Source organism: Nansenia antarctica, assembly GCF_963989245.1.
Source record: "Nansenia antarctica genome assembly, chromosome: 20".
In the NCBI taxonomy this organism is placed as follows: Eukaryota; Metazoa; Chordata; class Actinopteri; order Argentiniformes; family Microstomatidae; genus Nansenia; species Nansenia antarctica.
Window position 1 is genome coordinate 10,253,030 of NC_137693.1, and position 15,762 is coordinate 10,268,791.

The 15,762-nt window shown below is 51.3% G+C and overlaps 1 protein-coding gene across 1 annotated transcript in view; it reads right to left on the bottom strand.

Moving 5' to 3' along the window:
* Positions 1-15,762, bottom strand: part of larp1 (La ribonucleoprotein 1, translational regulator) — a 41,566-nt gene that overhangs the window by 10,616 nt on the left and 15,188 nt on the right. Inside the window, exons 4-10 of the mRNA XM_080549749.1 lie at positions 12,265-12,427; positions 8,640-8,774; positions 7,575-7,727; positions 5,410-5,572; positions 4,517-4,661; positions 3,839-4,010; positions 53-210 (exon numbers count right to left, since the gene is read on the bottom strand). Coding sequence (XP_080405875.1) covers positions 53-210; positions 3,839-4,010; positions 4,517-4,661; positions 5,410-5,572; positions 7,575-7,727; positions 8,640-8,774; positions 12,265-12,427 — 1,089 coding nt within the window. The remainder of the gene's footprint in view (positions 1-52; positions 211-3,838; positions 4,011-4,516; positions 4,662-5,409; positions 5,573-7,574; positions 7,728-8,639; positions 8,775-12,264; positions 12,428-15,762) is intronic.

Genomic DNA, 15,762 nt, shown 5'->3' on the forward strand with positions numbered 1-15,762 from the left:
ATTCCACAAATAACGTTTCCGAACGGGACTTTATCTAAATAGTTCCGCTCACCTTGGGTCTGGCAGGGGAGGGTCTGGGCCTCTTCTTCACCTCGATCCAGGACTCAGAGTCCAGGTCTGGCAGGCTGGCTGACAGGCCCTTGGGCATGGTCTTCAGGTTACTGACCTCCTCTGTCTTGGACTTGACCGGCGTGGAAGCCCTGGGAGACCCTGGGGAAGACACTGTCTGTTAGACAACGGTCTACAGCTATTTAACGGTCTACAGCTATTTAACGGTCTACAGCTATTTAACGGTCTACAGCTCTGTACTGAAATAAGATATGAAGATATAATCAATACAAAATATGTGCACAAGACGTCCTTCTTTCATTTGGTATGACATTTATACCATTGTGATGTATTGTTCCCAGTAAATGTTAAGACAGCGTGTGACAACATACCCCGCACTCCCCTACTCAGCGGACATATTGTTTGACAAGGCAGCTACAATGACATGGCAGCTACATTGACATGGCAGCATACATTGACAAGGCAGCTACATTGACATGGCAGCTACATTGACATGGCAGCATTCATTGACATGGCAGCAGACATTGACAAGGCAGCTACATTGACATGGCAGCTACATTGACATGGCAGCATTCATTGACATGGCAGCATATATTGACAAGGCAGCTACATTTACATGCAGCATACATTGACAAGGCAGCTACATTGACAAGGCAGCTACATTGACAAGGCAGCATACATTGACACGGCAGTTACATTGACATGGCAGCATACATTGACATGGCAGCATACATTGACAAGGCAGCATACATTGACACGGCAGTTACATTGACATGGCAGCATACATTGACATGGCAGCATACATTGACAAGGCAGCATACATTGACAAGGCAGCTACATTGACATGGCAGCATACATTGACAAGGCAGCTACATTGACATGGCAGCATACATTGACAAGGCAGCATACATTGACATGGCAGCATACATTGACATGGCAGCATACATTGACAAGGCAGCAGACATTGACAAGGCAGCAGACATTGACAAGGCAGCAGATATTGACAAGGCAGCATACATTGACAAGGCAGCTACATTGACAAGGCAGCTACATTGACATGGCAGCATACATTGACAAGGCAGCATACATTGACATGGCAGCATACATTGACAAGGCAGCATACATTGACAAGGCAGTTACATTGACAAGGCAGCTACATTGACAAGGCAGCATAGTCGCCCCAAATTAAGAAAGTCACCCCAAATTGTGAATATTCTAGAGTGCCGTGGATGACTTTATTCACCAAATATGACGCTTCCAAATAGGACGCTGTAAGCCAATCAAAGCACTGTCGCTAGGTAAACAAAAGTAAACGCGACATAAAACACCTGGCAGATTCAGGCGGTGAGTGTTCCGGAATTCTTTGGCACTGAGTGGGTTAAATGCCGGCACACTGAGTGTACCTGGGGCTGGCGTGGGGGCGTACCTGTCTGCTGTATGGGCTGGTGTAGGGGCGTACCTGTCTGCTGTATGGGCTGGTGTAGGGGCGTACCTGTCTGTTGTATGGGCTGGTGTAGGGGCGTACCTGTCTGCTGTATGGGCTGGCGTGGGGGCGTACCTGTCTGCTGTATGGGCTGGTGTAGGGGCGTACCTGTCTGCTGTATGGGCTGGTGTAGGGGCGTACCTGTCTGCTGTATGGGCTGGTGTAGGGGCGTACCTGTCTGCTCCAGGGGCTGGTGTAGGGGCATACCTGTCTGCTGTATGGGCTGGTGTAGGAGCGTACCTGTCTGCTGTATGTGCTGGTGTAGGGGCGTACCTGTCTGCTCTATGGGCTGATGTAGGGGCGTACCTGTCTGCTCTATGGGCTGGTGTAGGGGCGTACCTGTCTGCTGTATGGGCTGGTGTAGGGGCGTACCTGTCTGCTGTAGGGGCTGGTTTAGGAGCGTACCTGTCTGCTGTAGGGGCTGGTGTAGGGGCGTACCTGTCTGCTGTATGGGCTGGTGTAGGGGCGTACCTGTCTGCTGTAGGGGCTGGTGTAGGGGCGTACCTGTCTGCTGTATGTGCTGGTGTAGGGGCGTACCTGTCTGCTCTATGGGCTGGTGTAGGGGCGTACCTGTCTGCTGTATGGGCTGGTGTAGGGGCGTACCTGTCTGTTGTATGGGCTGGTTTGGGGGCGTACCTGTCTGCTGTATGGGCTGGTTTGGGGGCGTACCTGTCTGCTGTATGGGCTGGTGTAGGGGCGTACCTGTCTGCTGTAGGGGCTGGTGTAGGGGCGTACCTGTCTGCTGTATGGGCTGGTGTAGGGGCGTACCTGTCTGCTGTATGGGCTGGTGTAGGGGCGTACCTGTCTGCTGTAGGGGCTGGTGTAGGGGCGTACCTGTCTGCTGTATGGGCTGGCGTAGGGGCGTACCTGTCTGCTGTATGTGCTGGTGTAGGGGCGTACCTGTCTGCTGTATGGGCTGGTGTAGGGGCGTACCTGTCTGCTCTATGGGCTGGTGTAGGGGCGTACCTGTCTGCTCTATGGGCTGGTGTAGGGGCGTACCTGTCTGCTGTATGGGCTGGTGTAGGGGCGTACCTGTCTGCTGTATGGGCTGGTGTAGGAGCGTACCTGTCTGCTGTATGGGCTGGTTTGGGGGCGTACCTGTCTGCTGTATGGGCTGGTGTAGGGGCGTACCTGTCTGCTGTATGGGCTGGTGTAGGGGCGTACCTGTCTGCTCTATGGGCTGGTGTAGGAGCGTACCTGTCTGCTCTATGGGCTGGTGTAGGGGCGTACCTGTCTGCTGTATGGGCTGGTGTAGGGGCGTACCTGTCTGCTGTATGGGCTGGTGTAGGGGCGTACCTGTCTGCTGTATGGGCTGGTTTGGGGGCGTACCTGTCTGCTGTATGGGCTGGTGTAGGGGCGTACCTGTCTGCTGTATGGGCTGGTGTAGGGGCGTACCTGTCTGCTCTATGGGCTGGTGTAGGGGCGTACCTGTCTGCTGTATGGGCTGGTGTAGGAGCGTACCTGTCTGCTGTATGGGCTGGTGTAGGGGCGTACCTGTCTGCTGTAGGGGCTGGTGTAGGGGCGTACCTGTCTGCTGTAGGGGCTGGTGTAGGGGCGTACCTGTCTGCTGTATGGGCTGGTGTAGGGGCGTACCTGTCTGCTGTATGGGCTGATTTGGGGGCGTACCTGTCTGCTGTATGGGCTGGTGTAGGGGCGTACCTGTCTGCTGTAGGGGCTGGTGTAGGGGTGTACCTGTCTGCTCTATGGGCTGGTGTAGGGGCGTACCTGTCTGCTGTATGGGCTGGTGTAGGGGCGTACCTGTCTGCTGTAGGGGCTGGTGTAGGGGCGTACCTGTCTGCTGTATGGGCTGGTTTGGGGGCGTACCTGTCTGCTGTATGGGCTGGTGTAGGGGCGTACCTGTCTGCTGTATGGGCTGGTGTAGGGGCGTACCTGTCTGCTGTATGGGCTGGTGTAGGGGCGTACCTGTCTGCTGTATGGGCTGGTGTAGGGGCGTACCTGTCTGCTGTATGGGCTGGTGTAGGGGCGTACCTGTCTGCTGTATGGGCTGGTGTAGGGGCGTACCTGTCTGCTGTAGGGGCTGGTGTAGGGGCGTACCTGTCTGCTGTATGGGCTGGTGTAGGGGCGTACCTGTCTGCTGTATGGGCTGGTTTGGGGGCGTACCTGTCTGCTGTATGGGCTGGTGTAGGGGCGTACCTGTCTGCTGTAGGGGCTGGTGTAGGGGCATACCTGTCTGCTGTATGGGCTGGTGTAGGGGCGTACCTGTCTGCTGTATGGGCTGGTTTGGGGGCATACCTGTCTGCTGTATGGGCTGGTGTAGGGGCGTACCTGTCTGCTCCAGGGGCTGGCGTGGGACAAACTCGGGACAGTTGATGAGCTGGGAGAAGTCTGTCTGGTTGGGGTCGGGCATGGACAGGCCCGGGAGGGGCCACTTCTCCGGCTCCACCTTCCTACGGATCTTCATGTCGATGATCTCCACCTCCTTGCTGTCCTTCAGGGACTGAGGAGGAGAGAGACAAGCAACAACAGCAAGGTTAGTATGTGTATCCATGGAGATCTGAACACTAAGAGGCAGAGAGAGAGAGAGAGGGAGGGAGAGAGAGAGAGAGGGAGAGATGGAGGAAGGGAGAGAGAGGGAGGGAGAGAGAGAATGAGAGAGAGAGAGAGAGAAAGAGAGAGAAAGAAAGAGAGAAAGAGAGAGAGAGGGGGAGAGAGAGAGGGAGAGAAAGAGAGAGAGAAAGAGGGGGGGAGAGGGGGAGAGAGAGAGGGGGAGAGAAAGAGAGAGAGAAAGAGGGAGGGAAAGGGAGAGGGAGAGAGAGAGACAGAGAAAGAGAGAGAGCGAGTTTGACTGGAGAGGTAGAAATCGGAGGAACGGGCACAGAACGGAATGGGGAATAGTATGAAACAGGTTCCATGCATTACAATGAGCCCCGTCCTCCGATGTCTACCTCCGCCAGCCTGCCCTGGTCTGCCAGAGAGGCGTGGGGGGGTGGGGGTGGGGGTTACCTCGATGATGAGGTTGACGTCCATGGTGAGGGCCTGCACCCTGTGGAAGCTGGCCACCAGCGCGATGGACAGGAAGCCCTCCTGGTCCATCTTCCTACGCAGGAAGAAGTCCCGCTCCAGGTTGTCCAGACTGAAGTAGTATTCACTACAGAGAGAGAGAGGGGAGGAGGAGGGGAGGGGGGGGGGGGAGGGAAGGAGGGAGGGAGGGGGGGAGGGAGGGAGGGAGGGGGGGAGGGAGGGAAGGAGGGAGGGATGGAGGGAATAAATAAACACATTAAGACAAAAAGATGTTGGCAACCAGCTTCTTTTCGGAATTGGGGTAAAATAAATTACATTTAGTTTAGTCAACTTCACTTCAGGAGGCCATACATTAACACATTAGGAAAAAATATTTTGGCAACCAGCTTCTTTTTGGAAACTAAAAACACATTTGTTCAGTGCACTCCACTTAAGTCAGTTATATCGTCAACATAAATTCAAACCAGAGGCAGATTTAATTCAAACCACAGATGAATGTAATTCTACAGTAGAGATGGAACCTGACACTTGACCTTTCACCTATAAAGAGCAACCAATGGAAGGGCCAGTACATCTCGTACTCACATGAGCTAACAAATGGAAGGGCCAGTACATCTCGTACTCACATGAGCTAACCAATGGAAGCTGCCCGTGCCCTTAGTACCCCCATGAGTTCAACCAATGGAAGGGCCAGTAACGCCTAGCGCTCCGCACGTTTCCATTGGCTGAGCTCCAGTCTGCCTAGCTAACAGGAGGGCTAGGGGACTCCAGTCTGCCTAGCTAACAGGAGGGCTAGGGAACTCCAGTCTGCCTAGCTAACAGGAGGGCTAGGGGACTCCAGTCTGCCTAGCTAACAGGAGCGGTAGCTAACTCACATCTGCCTCTTGATGTAGTCCTTGAGCAGGTCCTGGTCCACCGTGTAGAGGTCGTTGCTGCTCATGTTGTCGTAGTAGTAGGTGACGGTGCTGTTGAACTTCTGTCCACAGGCGCCGTCCTTCCCGTCGTACGCCTTGTAGCCGTAATGGTAGTCATAGTGACCTGGGGGGGAGGGGGGGGTAGAGATGTTAGAGAGCGGCCAGAACTTCTACTACTAACAAAACAACAACAACAACAACAACAACAACAACAACAACAACAACAACAACACTACTGCTATTTGATTTTCAGGTTAGTTCTTAAAAGTAGATTTTCAGCTATCAAATTAAAATCAAACAGGGGAGGAGACGGTAGAGGGGGAGGAGCAGATAGAGGGGGAGGAGAAGGTAGAGGGGGACATATGAAGAGACATATGGGAGACGTGTGACATAGCTGTTGGAAGTGTGTGTGAGGGCTGGAGAGAAAGGACGAGAAAGAGGGATTGAGACAGAGAGAAAAAGAGGGACAGAGAGAGAGAGAGAGAGAGAGAAAAAAAAAGAGGGACTGACAGAGAGTAAATAATGTGTTCATGTTCATCATCATGAAAGACTTAAATGTGGCTCCCCTGGTGGACATTCTTAAGACTGCAGACCGTTCCACTGTGTAGGGAAGTCCCGCGAAGCGAGGGAACGAACAGAGGGATATGGACAAATAAGAGGAGAAGAGGAGCCAGGTCATACCGTGGCAGGGGGTGGAGGAGAGGGGGCGTGTTTCACCCTCTCTCCACTCCTCCCCCTTTCATTTCCTCCCCCTTTCATTTCCTCCCCCTTTCATTTCCTCCCCCTTTCATTTGCTCCCCTCGTTCTCCTCAGATGAAGGGGGGGGGGTGTTTTCAGACTCTCATGGCCGACCCAGAGGACAGAGGCTGCCAAAACCAACAGGCCTCTCCAGACACACACACACACACACACACACACACGCACACACACACACAGGCGCGCGCACACACACACACACACACACACACACACACGCGGGCCTCGTCTCATACCAACACCCTCCGGTTGTTATTCAATTGGTGTGTTTTTACTGTATCCTCCGCGGGGCCAGAGGAAGGCCACAGAGGACCAAAGCCAACAGAGCCATACCGTTCACATGAGTCTGCCACCAGCACGCAGGAAGCTAGGCTCAGCTCAGGCCGGCACCACCATACAGGAAGCTAGGCTAAGCTCAGGCCAGCACCACCACCACCACTCAGGCAGCACCACCACACAGGAAGCTCGGCTAAGCTCAGGCCAGCTCAGGCCAGCAGAGAGTAGACAAGAGCAGCTTAGCACGGCAGAGAGCACAGAAGACCAGGTCAGCTCAGCAGAGCAGAGAAGACCAGCTCAGCCTAGCCCAGCCTAGCTCAACCCAGACCAGCTCAGCTCAGCTCAGCTCAGCTCAGCCCAGCTCGGCCCAGCTCAGCCCCGCCCAGCAGAGAGCAGACCAGCCCACACCAGCCCAGCCAGAAGAGGAGCCCTGGTGGGCCGTGAGGACAGACAGACATGTGGCCGGGCTGCTCCAGGCTGCTGCCTCTGCCAGCATTGTTCTCCAGAAGCAGCAGTGAGAGACCACATAAGTGCAGGGCAGGACCTCACTAAATATAGACAAGACTTCAAGACGCTTTTTTGGAGTAGCTAAAATGGACGCTGGAAGCGTTTGGGATCGCTGCCGTGTCGCACGTTCCTGTCCAAGACTTTCTGACTACTAAACTTTGGGTGAACCCAAACCCCCACCCCCCCCCCCCCTCTCCGCATCCCCCCCACCCGCCGCCCTCCTCCCCAAAACCTTCACAGCTCCAAGATCATCTTTTCTCCTTAGCCTATGATAATTTACCATTTAGCAAACGCTTTTAATCCAAAGCGACAACTTACAATTACAGGTTACAGAGACATTCTTCCTGGAGTAAATTTAGCTCTAAGTGCCTTACACTAGGGCACACTAGTGGTGGTGTTCCTAGGTGGGATTCAAACTCAGGACCTTCCGATCACCAGTCCAACTCACTATCCACTAGACCACCACTACCCCTATGATGGGTTATAGAAGGTCATTGTGCGTAGTACGAAGGTCAAGGAACTCATCCATCTCTAGTTGTTAGTTGTTGTCGTGTGTGTTTATGTGTGTGTGTGTGGGGTGTACATACCTCGGCTGCCGCCTCTGCCCCGCCCTCGGCCCCTCCCCCTGCCACGGCCGCGACCTCTGAACCCGGCGCGGAAGGGCGCGCCCTCGCTCTTGACGCTGGACACCTCGTCGTGGTCGTCACGCCACTCCCGCTCGTACTTTCCGCTGTGCCAGTCTGAAAAACATGTTAAGAACACGTTAAAAGACGCACGGGAACACGTTGGGAACACGCACGGCAACACTTTAAAAACACGCACAAGAACATGTTAAAACGCACGGAACATGTTAAAACGCACAAACACCTTAAAAAACAAGTTAGTACGATATAGAAAAGGACATGTAATACAACTCCCGATGATCACAGTCTGAACACACGCACAGAGACGTGTTAAAACACTGAAATCATCTGTTTTCCCCAGACATCAGTCTGGAAAATACACCCAGATAACATAACAATACACCCAGATACATAACAAAAGTGGAAGTCAATCGCCCCGTCGTTGACAGTAAAGAGACACCATTGTTTAAAAGGTTCTCTCTCGCTAAACGAGGCCTCATTTGGCTCTGGCCCAGATCTGATAGGGCTTTCACACCGGCAAAGAACCGTGCCGGTTCACGTTCGGAAACCTCCGAACGTTGGCGCTGTCTGGCGAACGATACACTGGTATGAACGCGGGCTCGTTCGCCAGACAGCGCCAACGTTCGGAGGTTTCCGAACGCGAACCGGCACAGTTCTTTGCCGGTGTGAAAGCCCTATGAGAGGTCTGGGCAGGTATGAGACGGAGACAGACTCAGCTGCACCTCTGACAGTGGAGTTCTCCCCTCACCATCGTACACACACGCACCTCTGTCGGATCTGCACACGGGTCAGGGGCTGAGAGCAGGGGAGGCTGCTGGAGGTAGAAACCGTGGGGACGAAGGGCTCGTTGCAATTCATGCATTACAACGAGCCTGTCCTCCGATTCCTACCTCCACCAGCCTCCCCCGGTTGAGAGGCACAGTAAGCAGTGGCTCCTGGACAATGCCTGAGGGGTCAGAAGTGGTGGTGGTAGTAGTGGTGGCGCAGGTTGATGACATCACGGCTCACCTCGGAGGTCGTTCCTGCTGTTGGGGGGCATCCGGGGGGGCTCGTTCTGCCGGGTGTTGTTCCTGGACGCCGAGCGTTCCCGGGGCCCCTCCGACTTCACCTCGATCATCAGGGGGACCCACTTGTGCTTGTTTCCTGGAAGGTGGGGGGGGGGGAGAGAGAGATGAGGTTTGGAAACTGTGGAACGATTACAGAATATTTATTCACACAAATCTGTTTTATTGTTGTTGTTTTGTTTTTTAAAGTTATTTTTTTGGAGTGGGGCAGTCCCACTCATATTTCTCATTTTATTGGACAGATAGAGTGAAGACAGACAGGAAAGTAAGGAGAAGAAGGGAGAGAGAGGGCATGTCAGCAGGGCATGAGCTGACACGGGCATAATGTTATTTATTAAGTTAAACACATAATAAGTGTGTGCGCACTGCAGAGCGTGGTGCCAGACCACTGGACCACCCCAGGCCACTTTTTTTTTTTTTTTTTACATAACTATCAACCCCAGAGAGACAACATGCAAGGCGCCATCTAAGCTCGGGGGCACAAGCTATACAACCTACAGAGGATTAAGACCCTAATCCTATAATAATAATAATCACCTCTCTAAAACGAGATGATGCATCTCAAGGGGTTTATCCTAATAAAGACATTTACATCAACAATAATAAATGCCAATTAGACTTACATGGCAGTGCACACGTCTGGGTATATATGGTCCCAGCGGGAATCCTCCCACTAACTGGCTACCGGGCCCTGTGTTTTACTCCACTCTGGGGAAGTGGTTTTCCCGTAGCTTGCTTTCTGGGGGTTTATGGTTCATGTTGTTTCTATTGTTTCTATTGTTTAGTATTGTTCTTGTCGTAAAGCACTTTGACTTTAACTAGACATTAGCCTATACGAAAAAAGTGATCAGGGGATCAGGGGAAACATTTGTGACGACATCAGTCAACATGTGACAACATCCATCTGCTCCAGCTGACTAACTGCTGACTGTCTCTGAGCTTTCGTAGTGACCACAAGGATCTCTGGTTACAACCTAGAATGAGGCGTAAAAGCAAAATAGCAACTGGCACTCGACCACCTGAGATAGAGAATAATGCAGGGGGAGATATGTAGCTGTGTTTTGACAGGGTGTGAAACTTGAAGCCTTACAGGAGGGTGGTTCTGTGAGAGTAAACATGTGTCAGGTGCTACGGTGTTTTTTGCCTTAATATTGGTTTAAAAAAACTTTTTTTGTGTCTGGTGAATCTTCTCATCCACACCTCTAGTAGACCAAAACTAATATTTTACGGCCAGTTGATTGATGATTACATGAGACCTCTCACTCCTATTGGGACGCACACAATAAAACGCTGAGTAATATTGATAAAATCTCAAATATCACCAATATCTCATCTAACAGTATCTCTCTTTTTACTATGTATGTTAAACCCCTGTGAAACAGTACCCCGCCCCCCCCCCCCCATCCCCCCTCTCCTGTGTTCTGACTGCTGCAGTTCTCCATCTGGCCAGCAGGCTGTCTCAGTGCTCTGTTAGCGGAGTGTGTGTGTGTGTGTGTGTGAGAGAGAGAGAGAGAGAGAGAGAGAGAGAGAGAGAGCGAGAGAGAGAGAGAGAGAGCGAGAGAGAGAGCGAGAGAGGGGGCCAGAGAGCATGTTGGGACCTGAGTGCCTGCCAGTTAGAGTGACGTGGCCCTCTGCCTATCTGCTGACTGTGGAGGTAAGACTGGGAGAGGAGAGGGAGGGAGGGAGGGAGAGGAGGAGAGGAAAGGGGGAGTGAGAGAAAGGGGAGGGAGAGGAGAGAGTGGAAAGGAAGACAGAGGGGTATGAGAGAGAGGGTGAGACAGACAGGTAGGAGAGAGAGACAAAGGAGAGTGGTGCAGATACAGAAAGTGCAACGGAAGCCAGTCTCTCTCTCCCTCTCCTCTCCCTCTCCCTCTCTCCCTCTCCCTCTCCCTCTCCCTGTCCCTCTCTACCTCCCTCCCTCCCTCTCCTCTCCTCTCCCTCCCTCCCTCCCTCTCTCCCTCTCTCCCCCTCTCAGGCCTCTTTCACACCGGCAGTTCCGAACGCCGGTATGAACGCGGGCTCGTTCGCCAGACAGCGCCAACGTTCGGAGGTTTCGGTACGCGAACGCGAACCGGCGTTCGGAACTGCCGGTGTGTAAGCCCTATCAGTGAAGACAATCCTATTCCAAAGGTCAGAAAGAAATTCAGTGGTTGGCTAATAGGCTGGCTGGGTATTTAACCCCTTAATTGCTGGCCAACCTCCCCCCCGCTGTGCTGACAGAGCCGTCCCACTCAGCCCACTAACAGGTTAAGTGAAGTACATGTGCGGGTTAAAAGCCTGTCAAGCCGATCTGAGACCAGACAGGGTTGAGACACGGCCCTATGCTAAATTAGGCGTGCAGATTAACACACTCTCTCTCTCTCTTGTTCTCTCGTCTGGGGTTACAGACGGACACATCGGCGCTAGCAACGGTAATGGGGTTGCGGGTTCAATTCCTGCTGGGACCATATGTACAAAAAACTAAAGTGTGCACTCGCTGTACTGTGAAGTTTGCTTTGAATAAAGGGTAATATTCTATATGTTGACACCAGCTGGTGAAACCATAAAGCAGTTGCCCAAGTAATTTTTCTGTTTTTCACATGAAACTGAACATGAAACTACAGATTGTAAGCTTTCAAATGATGTCATACATTGAAATCAGAAAACAATTGAAGACGACACGCATATTTGAATGTTGGTCCACCTCAAACACAGAATGGGAGAAACGTGACTTCATGAAACCGCAGCTACAAACGCTGCTAACAGCTAGGGGCTGACAGCTAGCGGCTAACAGCTAGGGGCTAACAGCTAGCGGCTAACAGCGGTACATCGCTACAAACGTCTAACTGCGTTTTTATAACATCACAACATGCTGAGAGAACATCGACATGCTAAAAATACATAACTACACATAACTAGATGAACACAGTCCTTGCTTTTGAACACGTCCTAAAACGTGTATGTTTAGTCAGCCAAACATACAAGAGTATGTTTACAAGTCAAGTATCACTTACCGGTAGCCTACAGCAAACGAGAACAGTGAATCCAATCCACAAACTATACGTATGTAGTGATCGTTTAACTGTTGTTTATTATATCGAGTGGGTACTTTAAAACTTCAAGTTGCGTGTTATGAAAATAAACAAAAACCAGATATCGTTGACAATAAGCTTCACTTTCATTTTAGAGGTTTATGGTTTCACCAGCTGGTGTCCCATATGATATAATAAAACATGGAATGGAATGGAATGAGGAACGGTATCAACTGGACCAATGGTGACAAACGCACCCGTTCCGTTCCATGTATTCCAATGAGCCCGTCCTCCGATTTCTACCTTTCTGTTACCCACAGTGCATCATGTCAGTGGTCAGTGTTCTCCCCCAGAAGAACGGACGGGTGGCCCGGAGCCAGGTTGTGAAGTTAGCAGCGCAGCTAGGTAAACATTTTAAGGCCAATTAAAGTGTAGATTTAGCGATGATAAGTAGATGAGTAACTATCTTTGATCGCCGACCACGACATTGTGGTTCAATTAAAAGTTAAAACTAAAGCGATAAGGGAGGCGGAGGGGGGGACGGACGGACGGGCTCACCTTTCTTCCTCTGTCCGTTCTTTTGGGAGTCCTCATCTCCGTTCTTCTCCTCTCCAGAGTCGTCAGACTTGGCCTTCAGGTTCTCCTTGCTCTCCTCGTTGGAGTCCTTCTTCTCCTTCAGCTCTTTCAGCTCTTTCTTCACCACCAAGGGCTTCTTGGGGGCCTGGAGAGTGGGGGAGAGAGGGGAAGAGTGGGGGAGAGAGGACAGGAAAGATGGAGGGATATAAGATGAGAAATCATTAAGAGAGGGGGGAGAGAGGACAGACAGGGAAGAGAGGACAGGAAAGATGGAGGGAGATGATGAGAAATCATTAAGAGAGGGGGGGGGAGAGAGGAGAGGACAGGGCAGATGGTGGGAGTGAGAAATCGGAGCGACAGGGCCGAGAGTGAACGGTGAGAGGGTGACCGAAAGGAAGAGATAGAGGGTGAGAGAGGGGGGTGAAGGGTAAGGAAGAGAGGGAGAGAGAGAGAGAGAGCGTTAAATAGGTGAGGACACCACCAAGGGTGAAAACTAATGAGTGGACATGGTTGGACATTCATTCACGTCACTGGTGTGAACGGGTGTTACGGGAAGCGCTAGGCGGGAGATCAGGAGTGTCCTTCAACACTGTCACCTAGGCAGAACCGGCACACTGGGAGGACACACACACCCACAGAGAGTTGGCACATCTGGAGAAATGGATCATCTTTGTTCTCGAGCCAACTCAGCATGCAGAGCCGGTGGGAGACGAAGGCAAATCAAACACTACTACCTCGACAGCGGGCTGTACCTCAGGTAAATAACTTCACCTCATCTGCATAGCCTGTCTCTCAGGGTTTATGCAGGGAAACCATGCAAAGCATTCAAGTCAGAGGGTTAGTCTTCTAGCTACCACACCCACACACACACACACCCACCCACACACACATATCCATCATATTTTCCGACATCCACAGAACTTGGAACATGCGATTGAATTACTACTTTTTTCCTTTTTGGAGGGCTTCTTGACCTTGGAAGATAATGCGACAAAACCACCTACCAGTCCCCCTAGTGGGAGAGGACGTCCCTAACAATGTTCTAGAGCGCTAATGGCGCTAATGGCCGCCTGACACTCAAACCAGGAAGATAACCCACTTGCTGTCGATTGCCAGTGCAATAGCATTATGTAATCCTACTCAGACAGAAGTATGGCCAACGTATGGAACGGTTTTGTAACTTTGGTTATATGTTTGGCTGTCTGTATCTGAACAGGAATACAAGTGGCGACTCCTCCTACTGTTGCTAGGCAGACATGAGTAAGTCATGCTTCCCTAGACCAATAGACTCAAGTCAAGTTTATTTGTATAGCACATTTTCCAGGCAAGTCAAAGAGCTTTACATAAGACATCGAAAGACATTATATATTAGAGTAAGTCATATAGACTAAATAAAATCAAAAAGTAAAAAACAGTTCTTAATAAAGAAAATATTAAAATAAAAGGAACAGTTAAAACAATCTGAAAAGATTTAAGTGTATGCACCGCAGAACACGTTTTTTTTAGCCTGGTTTTAAAAGTGGTTAGAGTTAAGGGCAATATCTTCTGGTATCTATGGGAGTTTGTTCCAGCTGTAAGTAGCATAATAACAGAAAGCTGCCTCTCCATTTTTTGATTTAATTCTTGGAATGGGTTAATAAACCAGATGACCTTAGGGCTATGGGGGGGGGGGGGCTGTATGGCAAGAGTAGATTGGAGACATACGAAGCCTCATCTCCCCATACGTCTAGCTGGCAGACTCAGCATTCTATTCCATTCCACTCCGTTCTACTGCATTGTTTGGCGAACGCATTATCAACTGATTTCCTTTGTGTGGTTAACGGCCAATCAACAGGCTAACATCCACTGTAGCAGCAGGCCACGCCACAACCACAACACCACTCCTACTGAGCTACTTCCTGTGTTGTCATCCAGGCAGTCCTCTAGCTACACACACACACACACAACATGGCAGTTAGTCAGTCCTCTGTCATGGTATGTGTCTCTGGCTAGTCAGTCAGGCAGCCAGTCTGTCATCATCTTATCTGTCTGTCTGTCGCTAGCTAGTCAATCAGACAGTCCGCTGTCATGTTATCTATCAGTTAATCAGTCAGTCATGTTATGTCTGTAGCTAGTCAGTCAGTCAGTAAGTTCTCTGTCATGGTATGTGTGTAGCTAGCTAGCTAGCTAGTCAGTCAGCCAGCATGTTATCTGTCTGTAGCTAGTCAGTCCTCTGTTTCGTGTCAGTAACTATTCAGTCAGTCAGTCAGTCAGTCAGCCAGCCAGCCAGCCAGCCAGCCAGTCAGTCAGCTAATCAGCCAATCAGCCAGCGAGTGGGTCAGTCACTAATCAGCCAATTAGCCAGTGAGTGGGTCAGTCACACCCCAGGCCGGTTGGGGGGTCCCTGCGGGGTGAGGGGGGGTTGACTTACGGGGGCTCTCCGAGTGGAGACCACTTCTCTGCCCTGTCTGACAGGGGGGGGCGCGGGGCATGAGACCGTCCGCGTCACACACTCAATCTGAGCAGAGGGGACACAACAAGGGCACTTAGAAGACAGGAGGGTGCGACGTACAGGACTGAAGCGCTCTGGGGGAAGGAAGGAAGAGTTCTGCCATTTTCAACAATGGCGCACACACAGAAGACAATGATGTGGGATAATGATGGTGGTGGTGGTGGTGGAGGTGGAGGTGGTGATGTCATCTTGTTGGATGCTGCACGTGACTGGCTGTGTGTTCGAACTCAAAACGGTATGAAAAATCAGTGATGTGAATGTGAATTGAACGTGTGGATCTACAGAACGTGTTCTACTTCTATGGAATCTCATTCCAAGGGCGACGTCAGAGAGAACCTAGGCCCCAACACTCTCATTCTATGATTCTATAGAACCGACAGGAGTCGTCCTGTAGGAGGCAGGATGTGCTGTCGTTCTAGAGGGAGGGAGGGAAGGAGGGAGGGAGGGAGGGAGAGAGAGAGAAGGTATCTAGGGAGGGTGGTGTAGTTGAAGTGTGATTCAACACCTCAGGCCCTCCGCCCTACATACAGGAAATGCTTCAACCTCACTCTCCGACAAAAACAACCACCGGTGACTAGAGTAAGGCCGATCCCAAAACCTGACGTCAAACCGCCTCACAGCCGCACATCCGGCCGGTGAAACTCAACAAGAAAAGAATATATATATATATATATATATTAAAAAAGAGACTCTATTCAAAACGATATATTTTCGTATATAGGCTAACACTTCAATATCATATTCTGGTGGGAGACTCATTTGTGAATAGGTGAGAGTGGTTGATTTAACCGTTAGGGGTGTACCAGGCCCAGAATAGCCGCAGAGCACCTGCGTAATGTTGGGGGGGATCCCTAAAAGGACATCCCTCAGAGGAGCCCCCACCTCCAGCCTCATCTCCAGGCCCTAGCCCCCCTAGCCCCCCCAGCCCCCGAGCCTTAGCACCAGTCCCTTCAGCTTTGGTTATTCCTGGCCCTGCTCTGACCTACATT